General features: G+C 40.6%; 2 protein-coding genes across 4 annotated transcripts; both read right to left on the reverse strand.

Annotated features, from left to right (window-relative positions):
- Positions 1-105: 105 nt before the first annotated feature.
- Positions 106-1,672, reverse strand: LOC108080310 (uncharacterized). The gene is made up of 2 exons (XM_017174990.3): positions 1,441-1,672; positions 106-804 (listed from the first exon to the last, which is right to left on the reverse strand). Exons 1-2 carry the CDS (start codon positions 1,560-1,562, stop codon positions 390-392), a joined length of 537 nt encoding a protein of 178 aa, XP_017030479.1. The 5' UTR covers positions 1,563-1,672; the 3' UTR covers positions 106-389.
- Positions 1,673-2,686: 1,014 nt separating this feature from the next.
- On the reverse strand, positions 2,687-8,737 carry moody (G-protein coupled receptor moody). Of its 3 annotated transcripts, none has more exons than XM_017175086.3 (5): positions 7,871-8,737; positions 5,891-5,995; positions 5,222-5,362; positions 4,144-5,153; positions 2,687-4,077 (listed from the first exon to the last, which is right to left on the reverse strand). In XM_017175086.3, exons 2-5 carry the CDS (start codon positions 5,986-5,988, stop codon positions 3,293-3,295), a joined length of 2,034 nt encoding a protein of 677 aa, XP_017030575.1. In that variant the 5' UTR covers positions 5,989-5,995; positions 7,871-8,737; the 3' UTR covers positions 2,687-3,292. The 3 variants fall into 3 exon arrangements, with proteins under 3 accessions (XP_017030575.1, XP_070144363.1, XP_017030576.1); XM_070288262.1 differs by lacking the exon at positions 7,871-8,737 and adding an exon at positions 6,661-6,844 and having other exon boundaries at positions 5,891-5,992; XM_017175087.3 differs by lacking the exon at positions 7,871-8,737 and adding an exon at positions 6,661-6,843.
- Between the last annotated feature and the right edge of the window lie 2,352 nt (positions 8,738-11,089).

Raw genomic sequence — 11,089 nt, forward strand, 5'->3', positions numbered from 1 at the left:
GATTGAAATTCACCATTTATCTCTCAAAAATATACTAAAATATACTATTTCGCTTTTTTAATCGATTGCAAAATCGAATAAAATAATCGAGATTCGCAGCGGTGCTTGTGCTGCCAGACATATTGAGTTTATTTATTTAAAATTGCCCGCGTCAAATGCGCTGTAAATGGTAAAATGTAATGCGAATTTAAATTAATTAAACAAAAAGAAAAAAAAACGTTAAATCCTATTTAAATCGGTAATTAGTTTGGTTTTTATGTGGGGTATATGTATTATTTCTGCTATCGTTCGTTCGCCTCTAAGGTTTGCCTTCTCAGCCTTCTTTGTCTTGTTAAGCTTTACCTTATTATTTAACTTGGGATTCATTTTACAGCCTATTTGTTTAGTTTTCAGTCGGAATCTGAATCGGATTCCGACTCAGCCAGCCTACACTTGAGCTTTGAATTGCGCAGGGTTAGCGCACCAATGCACTCGTTGAGATACTCGATCTCCTGCTGGTAAAGATCTTTTTCGTATAACATATTTTCGAATTCCCGCATGATTCCAGTGCTGCTGCTGCTGCTGCTGCTGCTGCTGTTGATGCTACTATTGTGGCCGCTGCTGTTGCTGCTGCTGCTGCTGTTACTGTTTCTAGTGCTGCTGCTGCTGGAGGCACTGTTAGTGGGACTGTTACTGCTGCTGTTATCTTGGCTCAGATTCCGCCCACTGCCGCCCCCGCCGCCTGCCGCTCCATCCTGCTCAAAGCTCAGATAAAGCTGGAAGTAGGCGGCATCCTCAGAGCGGCAAATGGGACATGTCCTTGATCTGGAAAGCAAAAGCACAGGGGCTTTAATCTCAGCGGAACTTTGTGGAAGTATTAAAGATCTTGTTTTCACGATTTTGTCTATATTTATATTTATATATTTATATTTTATTTTACATTTATATTTTTTGTTTTTGTTTTGCTTTAGTAATTCAGTCAAAAGTAGTCATTTCCGACCCCATAAACCATATATATTCTTGATCAGCATCAACAGGCGAGTATTTTAAGACATTTTTGGGGAAAAAAAATATTTTTCAATTTTTTTCAAATTTTTTTTAGGGTTACATCGTTAAAATGTTCAAAAATGATCCAAAATTTTGATTTCTTAAAAAAATAAATTAAGTAAGCAGATTTGTAAACCGACAAAAAATAAGCAAAGAAAATCTTTCCGAATTGAATTTGATGCTTTTTTGGCAAAGGTATGTAATTTTTAAACTTAAAAAATAATAAATAAATATTGATTTAAATAAAGGAAATATAATTTAGGGTTTCTTGACACAGTTTGATGGTCTTCATTATTTAAATTTATTTATTTATATATATTTATTTCTAATCACTATTTTTCTAGTTATTTTTTTTTGCAAACTTTATTTTTTAACTGCTGTTTTTTTTTTTTTTTTTGTTTTGGAAACACTCACTGATCCCGCCAGCGGAAAAGGCACTCCTCGTGGAAGGCATGCCCACAGCTGCCGGCGTGTATGTTGTCCGAGTTGCGATACCGTTCCGCACAGATCGTGCAGATCACATTGTTGTTGCTCATTTTTTTTGCTTGGATTCCGGCTATAATTCGATTTGATTTGATTTAATTCGATTCGAACTGCCCGGCGCCGTGTTACTGCTCGACCGGTGGCGTTGCACTGACTGCAGCGAGCTGGCGAGGCGATAAGCTCCCTGGCGATAAGTCCCACCCACCTACCTTCGTGCGATGCCGCCCCCCACAAAGAGGAGAGGAGAGCGGCGAAGGCGAACGTGAGCCGGGCAATTGGGTCAGCGATGGACTACGCCCAGCAGAGTATCGTCAGTTTTTCCGATATATATTGGGAATATTTCCATTGAAATTCAATTTGATAAACAAAATATTAACTTAATCAATACACAAGAAAAAAAAAAGAAAAAGGTTAATTTTATGCACTTAAAAAATATAATTTTTAGTATATTTCAATTATTTTAAAATTCTCTAGTCATTTTTTAAATTTAATACGCGTTTTTTTAAATTAAAAAAATTTTATTTTTTTATTTTAGGCTTACAGAAAAATAATTTTAATTTTTAAAAAATTAACAATCTATTTTTAAGTTTAATAAAGTCTTTTTAAATTGAAAAAATTAATATTATTTAAAAAATAGGCAAGTGTTGTGGGGCAAATGTTGCTAAGAAAATGATGATAGACAAATGTTGATTGGCAAATGTTGCTCGGCACGGGCTGCTAGGCAAATGTTGCTGGGAACATGCTGCTAGGCAAATGTTGCTGGGAACATGCTGCTAAGAAAATATTGCAAGGCAAATAGCTTTGATTTTTTAATTCCTGGAAAAAAATATAAAAAGTATTCATCTGCAAACAGATCTAGTCATAATAATAATAATTATATATATATATATATATATATATATATTATAGAGGTTTTATTAAGATGAAAATAAACGAAGTTTCAACTGCCTCAAAGACCCTTCAAGGTCAAGCTCAGCTTACACATTAAGCTGATTTCTTATCCGATTTACCCCCCCCCCCCAATCTATAAACAAATACTTAAATAAAGCATATCAAGTGTAAATTCGCAAGATAGCAACCGAACCCCAGTTCCAATCCAATCTTAAACAAAACCCCAACCCCATAAACGTTCCCCGAAATCCGGCGACTTTTCAAGAACAACAACTGAGAGCGAAGATTGGATGGTAATAAATTACAGTGTGTTTATTTTGATATAATATGTAAACATTGATGTTTATATTCATATTCGATTGCGTTTGTCGTCTTGTGTCGAATGGAGTGCACTTGGTACTAACAATAGGTACATTTACAAAGGCCTACGTTGGAATGGAATGTTTTATGCTAAAAGAAATCAAAGACTCTGCTTTCAAAATATGTGTAATTGTGGTGGTTTTTAGCATATATCAAGTTTTTGGGGTTAATACTAAGCGTGGGCGATCATAAATATCTACAAAATAAAATAAGTTCTACGAAGTTCTCAAGATTGATTGGGTTTAGTCAAAGGATCAAGAGGGAAAAATATTAAAAAAATTAAAAAAAAAAAAAACAAAATCTAAAATAAAGTAAGTTAAAGAATATTGCAAAATTTGTGTATCATTACAAAGAAAAACTATCTAAACTATGGCACAATTTCAGTGACTATTCTATGGAAGATATTGGACTATATAGAAGAGTTATATCTACGAAGAAACCCCAATGGGTTAATGTAATGTAATATAATGTTAATGTTTATGTTTATAACGAAGATTGGTTTTCTTTTTTGGGAATTTTTTAAAGCATTTCGTTAGTCTTTTGGGAATTTCATCTTGGCCATGAGCTTGGAGCCGGCCTCGGATGTGCTTGCATCACCTTCCGGTGCAACATTACTCTTATTACGTTCGGAATAGGATTGGTTTCTCTTCGGACTGTCCACGTTCATGTAAATGGGCGGTGTCACCGCCACCACCGGCTGCTGTTTCACTGATCCCGCCGCTGCCGCCGCTGCTGCTGTTGCTGTTCCCGCTGTACCTTTTGCTGTATTCATGGACAAAGGATGTGTTCGGACGGATAGCGTAAGTAGCGGCAGCGGTGGGGCTGGTGCTGGCGTCTGCGGTGCCGATGAGTATACTGGTGGTGTCGTGGGCGTCGTTGGCATCTCCTCCTCCTCCAGTATTATATCGTCCCCCACCATTGTGATGCGTCGTATTCCCGCTGACACGGTCCCAGCTCCGGGTCGATAGATGGAGCTGCTGATCCCCGGACTCCCGCTGCTGCTGCTGCTGTTGAAGCCGCTGTTGGTGTAGGAGTGATTGTTCTTCTTGAGTGGCAATCGATTGTTGTTGGATGCCGGTGTTGCTGTGAGCACTGAGGGTGGCGGCGGTGGTGTAACGCATGCCGGCGGCAGCGGCAATGGCAGGTTGGACTTGCTGATCAAGTCCGGTCCGCGGGACATTAGTTCCAAGGCCTGGACGGCCTGTGGCTGCTGTGGGTTCGTTGCCGTTGCCGTTGCCGTTGCCGTTCCTGATCCCGACATCTGGGAGACAATGGTGCGGCTGTGGTTGTTGCTCAACCCGGTATCTTTCCATTTCTCTGAAACGAAGAATGACCGTGACTTAGTGCTGGTAGTTCCAAGAGATCCATGTGGATTACACGTACCTGCAGCGCTGCTAGCGCCATTGGTCTTCCCAAAGGGCAGCAGGAGACGTGCCGGCTGGCAAAAGACCACCGTCTTGTAGGCCTTGCGATATTGCTTATTCATAATCACATAAATTATGGGATTAATGCAGGCGGAGAGATACAGCAGAATGTAACTGCAAATGTGTAGACTGGGATGCTCCACATCCTTGTCGGCCACCTTGACAATGGTAATGGGCAGATAACACACGACAAATGACAGGAATATGGCCAAAACCATTTTGGTGATGCGCCACTCGTTGCGCTTGGCCCGCACTTCGCGCTGATCCTTGATCCTGGTGGTCTGCTGCTGCTTGCCTGAGGGCGCCGTCTCTGGGACATCTGTGGAGTAGCTGCTGCTGCTGTCCGTGGACATGCGATTGCCATTATCAACGCCGCCGCCACCGCCTCCAGATGCTCCTGCTCCTGCTCCCGTACCCGAACCCGTTACAGTTCCCGATCCCGTCAAGGGTGCCGGCCTCAGGTTATTCGGTATCGAGTTCTGCTTGGTGGCATGCTGCTTCAGCCGCTGTTCCGACTTGTGAACCACCCAAAAGATCTTGGCATAACAGGCAATGATCACCAGGCAGGGTATCACAAAGGCCGTTATAAAAAGCGTTGTCTTGCTGCTGTGGCCATGATCATCGGTCATAATGGAGCATGTCTGCAGGCGGGCATCGTAGCCGAAGCGACCCCATTCACCCAGCAAGGTGGGCAATTGCATGCCGTAGGAGAAGAGCCAGCAGGCGGCGATCATTACGGCGATCCAGTGGCTCTTGTAGATCCTCGCATAGCAGCCATGATGGGTGATCATCACGTACCGATTGATCGTGATCATGGCAATACACAACAGGGAGACACCAATATTCCCGTACTGAATGAAGGGTATCAGGCGACAGAGTACGGGGCCATGACGCCAGGTGCCCTGGACGAAGCGTAGACCCTGGAAGGGCAGCACCAAGGCGCAGAACAGCAAATCGGCTATGCAGAGGCTTAAGCGGGAGTTGGACTCGGGGATTAGACTCTGGAAGATCCAAGATTAAAGGCTTTCTCTACTTACCTAATAATAAAGGCGGCGGCCACATTGCGCACCTTGGGACACTTGAGCAGGGCCCAAACGGTCAGCAGGTTGCCACAGATGCCCACGATCATGATCAAGAAGGTCATCACAGCCGCAAAGGTCAACAGGGACTGCGAGAAGCTGGAAAGAATTGGGATGAAAGATGATTAAGTTCAAGAGAAATAGCTAAATAATTTCTAAATATTTTTCCCAGGATCTTATCTTGTTTTTATATATTTAAAAATAATCTTTCTGCCTTATTTTCAGCAATATTTATATTAAAAACTTCACTACATCTCCTTTCTTCTGCCGCTATTCTAACGACTTGAGCTGAAATCTGTTCAGGGTGTGAGTACTGCTACTTATTAAAGATCTTGCGACCCTTGGCACCCCATTTGGCCCTGTGGCTATCACCATATCGTACTCGCAGTAGTTGGCTTCCGCTGGCTTAAGAATCCCACAAGAATCAGCCGTCTTTGTCAGTCGTGGTGGTGTGCAATGGAGCGCGTAATATTAACGATCTCTTATCGGACCTCTCCAGGCCCGGGGTCTATAATTACCCAGCGGCCGCTGATAGCTTCAAACCATTGCACGACTCACTTGGCACCCACTTGGCACATCGTCAACACCAGAGCAGAATCCCATCCAAGAGCCTCTCCCCTTACTCACCCGCCCTCGTCTGTTGGCGAAGCCATCGTGGTTGTCGTCGTCAATGCCTCCAAGGGGGGATAGCCATCGCCTAGGTCAACCGTAGACTCGTCACTCATTCTGCTGCTGTAAGGAAAATAAAGGAAAATGGGTGAAAGGAGCACTGGATTAGGAGAATAAGGCAGTGTAATCCCAGAGTAGATTTCATGAGCTGTTTATTAATGATTCATTTTTTATTTCCTGAAATAAAACTCTGGTTGCTATTTATAAAACAAAGTCCTAAGAGTTCCCTTTTTTTTTCATAATTATGTTTGAGGTTTACATTCATCTGGAGAGGGGACAAACGCACTTGAGAACGTTATCAATGTTGACAAAATCACAACCATCAAGGTTATCAGCTTGGTAAGCAAATATTTGGTTGAGTTGTTGAATCGTTTGGGGGTTCATTTCCCGTTGCTTGAGATCAATAAACTAATAGAGCTCTTTAGTCTCTTTCCAATTAACATTTTATAGTTAAAGATGTCTAACAATGAGTCACTTTTGGAAAAGCAGTTTAGGTTTTAATAATATCCATAGATCTTTTTTTGATATCTTTCTATTCCTGACCACAGTCACTGATCACTGATCCCAGATTTATGCCATCACCAAAAACTGATCTCTAAAGGGAGTTTCTATACCCTTTGAGATCTGTCTTCTTAGCTTTCCCAGCTTCACTATGAGTCACGTTTTCTTCCCTTCAAAAACATAAAAACAAAATCATAAAGATCGCCACATATTGAGAGCTTCACTACCTTTAGGCTTTTGGCGATCTCTCTCGCTCTCTATATTGATATTTTTATCAAATTCTTCGCGGTTCTTTTTCTGCTTGTTAATTCACTTGAACTTGATATTGATATTGATATTGATCCTGTCCAATTATCGATCACCAAAAACTAAAGCACTGAACACCGATCGCCAGGGCCGACAATTGCCAACTGGCGGTGGAAGTGGCACTCGAGTGGATGAGGCATGTTTCTCCAAAACTGGCGCTGACTGCATTTTGCGCCGACGCAACAATACAAGTAACCCGCAACTTGACACTCTCGTTGTTGCCCCTTTTGCCCAGTTGGTAACCCACCCGGAATTGGGGCGTGGCACCCTAGCGGCTACTTCGGGACTATGATAAATTAGTGTCAATTAAATAATTTAAAGAGGTCACACACTCGTCTCAGTCTTCTGTAGTTTTATGCTCTATCTGTATTTGTATCTGTAGATGTATCTGTATCTCAGGGTAGCTTCGGCAGCACCTCCTGCAGCCAGAGCACTTGGGGTGCAAAGATCAGCGTCGAACCTTAATTAATTGAGTGACTGTTTCACTCGGTTTTCTTATTTTGCAGAGACTTACGTACGTCTCTGGGGCGTCTCTGTGATCTGCTCTTCGCTCGAGTGGCCGCTAATCGAGGCAAGTGATGAGTTCTACACGGCGAGGAAAAAGAGGAGTTTCCATATTTCTATTTATAAGAATTTTTGACTGGCGAGGATTGCCCGTTAGATAGCTTTGATTTTGAAGGATTATTTTATTTATATTAAAAAGGAAACCTTTTTTAATTATGTAATTTCAAGGTTTTTTTTTTATATATTTTATAAAGCAACAAACACTGACCAAAAGCATTTTAGTCTAAAAATGATATACATAAAAATATTGTTTTCTTAAATTTCATTTTTATTTTATTCTAAAAATTAAATTCATAAAATTATTTTTTGTAAATTTTCTTTTCCCTGCTTTTTTGAGTTACATAGGCTCATTTGTTTTCGGTGTACTCCTATACACCCTCAACTACTTCCTCTAAATCTTCCTCTACCTCTTCCTCTCACTCTTCCCTTTCCCTCTATTCCTATTCCCTTCTACCATCCTTAGGTCATGGCTGCATTCTTTATGCTGGCCAACGGGGCGTATACGCAATCTGTCTGGGCTCGAATATATATTTGGTTATCTTATCAGTAGCTGTGTGTTGCGCTTACCTCTAGTCGCTGTAGTTTTTCTAGTTTGTTTTTTTTTTTTTTGTATTTGGTAATCCTACCGATCGTAGCGTTGCTCTCTCACACTCTCTCTCTCTCTGCCTTCGTCCTCTCTCCTGTCGCTTTTGCACGTGTGTATGGGTGCGTATGCGCGTTATCAGTTAGTGAGTTAGTTAGAGAGAGAGAAGTGGGGATTGGGAATCGCTTGTTTATTTATTTGCTGCTCACGTAATCGAAACTAGTGCAGCTGCGATCTCTTTTGCTCCCCTTTTTCGCATTAACTTGAGTCGAGTTGTATTATTTTTTTTATGTTTTCTCTACTCCAACTCCGTTTGCTCTCAGGCTCAGGTAGAGCAGCGGTCGAGCGAGGTGAGTGAGTAATGGTGTGTGAGCAATGTAAACAGTTTACGGCATTCGGCATTCATTTGCTGGCTCTTGATGTTTTTGCTGTTTTTTGTTGTTGCTGGGGACGTTCCACTGTTGTGATTATTGTTGTTGTTGTTGTTGTTATTATAACTGCTGGTGATTCAAAAGCCGCCCTGACTTTCATGACTAATGCCTTTAAAGCAACGAGCGGGATCAGGTAGAAAATAAAAGGGTTACAGGTTGCCACTCAGCAGCACTCGGCATTATCACAAACAAAAACAAAAAAAAAAAAACAAAAAGGGAATGCAAAAAAGAAAAGCTCACACAAACACACGCGAGAGTATTGCCTAACGGGCCTCAAATATCACTCGAGCGGAAAAGAAAATCGATGCCAATCGGAGTTATTATTGTTATTACTAATATTACTGATATTCTTGGCGACACTCCGAAGTGTTTGAAAGTAACGTACTAACTGCGGATCGGAACGGATCGGATCGAGTGCAGTTCGTCGTCCGGGCACGAGTGCGAGTGTACGATATTGCCATAGCCAGTTGACAAATAGGAACCTCCACCTCTCACTCGTACTCTCACTCTCACTCGCCGTCTCGGTCTCCTAACTGTCTCTGCTCTGCCGGCCGCTCTGAGGTTAGCAGACATGGGCGGGCGCAGATTGCTTGATCAGGGGGGGTCTACGCACCAATAAGCAATAGGAGGGATATTTGTAATTATTAATTTTTATAAATATTAAAAAACGTAATTTAATTAAATTAATATATTTTTTTTAATTTAATAAAATTATTATTTAATATTATAATTTATTTCAGTTAATTGACTTAACCCTTACTTAGCCATCCCCCTTAAACTCCGGCCCTGTGTGGCCCCCATGAATTGACGCTCTCAACCATGCTCTCACACACTCCCCCCTCCCCCCCCCCCCCCCCCCCCCCACACACACACACACTCTCCTGGTCATTGTAGCTCCACGCCGGCCGGGGACAGTGCGACAGACAGGGACAGAGACACCGAGGGCCATCTGGTGGCGATCATTTAGAGAGCATGGGTGCGGGTGTGGGTGTGTTAGAGCAGTGCGTACGACGCGATCCCCTCAATGATTGCCGATATATCCATCGCAGCGACAGCTACTTTTCTTCTTTATCACAATGTGCAATGCCAGAGGCAGCGGCAGCGGCAAATACTGATAAGGGGCGGCATGTCCGCGTGTCAGCATGTCTGCATTCTAATGTTTACACAATTGGACATTCGACATCGATCGTTTCCAATCCGATTCGACGCCGGTACACTCAAAGAAATCTATGAAACCAAAAAGATAAATATAACATTTTCATGAAATACAAATAGAGCTTATACATTTTTTACTAAATAAAAATTATGAAAATATAATTTTTCTCCGAAAAAATATACTGCTTGAAAAATATATTAAAATATGATCTTTTTATATTTAATTTTTTTAATAAAGTTAAATATTTATAAAAAAAATATCTATAACAATCTATTTAGGGCATATTTAAATAATAAATAAATAAATATATAAATATTTTATAATTTAAAGAATATGGGACTCGTGCAATTATTTATAATTTAAAGCATTTAGACTTATAGTATTATATATACTATTTCCCCCAGTGCCGATATCGAACTGAAGACGTAGCGATTTGTGTGCACTCGCCTTTTGTTTGTGTTTGCTGCGGATTGTGCTAAGAACACGCTAGTTTATGGTTTATGGCTATCTAAATATATGCCCGAGTGTGTGCGTATAAGTGCGCCCGAGAAGTTTACATTACCCGGAATCGGGGATCGGGGATCATGGATCCGGGGTCTGGATGGGGTGAACGGCGAGAACCTCGATTGGCATTCGATTCGTATCCCACAATTACATTCACAAAAGCAAATGGGGGGAAGTTTTAGTTTCCACTTTAGTGGCCATTCCGCAAGAATTTCCATAATACAATAACAGATGGAAAAGTAGGAGTATACAAATTGTATTTAAAATATAAAATAATAAGATTGTTACCTAATAACTTTGTATAAATATAAATAAATATAAATAAATATATCTTTAATATTTTTCATTATATTTTATAATATTTTTTAGATTGTAAAAGAAATCAACTATTTAGGATAACTCTATCAGCATAAGAATCTCTATTTATTAAAGGATTGTATTTAATATGATAAATATTAATTAATATGATAAATATTACTTAAATATTTGAAACTTATATTAACTTGTATAAATCCCAGTTTATTTAAAAGCTAACCCGAATCCTTGTAATAAAATATTAAAATAAACACAAAATTACACAAAAACCCCTGTGTGTCAAGTGGTGATTGATGATCTTTCTCAATAATTCTGATGTTATAAGTAAACCATTATCTTAAATTACAAGCAAGAAACCCTGATATAAACTAAAATCGAATGCGATATGGCGCTAGCAGCCCGACTTCAGTTGTTTGTTTTCCCCGTACTGAACACTGGACACGATCGGAACTCTCTGTTGTATATGGTCTGTGTAGTCTGGTGCAATTCCGGGACGGGACCCGGGACCCAGTGGCCTGCATGAAAAACAAACAGCAAGTTTGAATTGCCAAAGAGTTTTCCCTTTAATTCTTATTCTTCGAATTACTCTTTCATTTTCTATTTTACAAAAAAAAGGCAAATGCTATAGTCTTAATTTCCCAGCACAGACGACCCGCACTTTGACCCTCCTCTAGATGGAAAATGGACATAAAGTTGATTAATTGAGAGAGTCTCGGGCATCTAAATTTTGTTAAAGGGGTTATGGGGGTGAGGAAATGGAGGAAAAACCCGAATGCCTCACGACTATGCCTTTTATT

This window comes from Drosophila kikkawai, chromosome X (assembly GCF_030179895.1).
Source record: "Drosophila kikkawai strain 14028-0561.14 chromosome X, DkikHiC1v2, whole genome shotgun sequence".
Taxonomy (NCBI): domain Eukaryota; kingdom Metazoa; phylum Arthropoda; class Insecta; order Diptera; family Drosophilidae; genus Drosophila; species Drosophila kikkawai.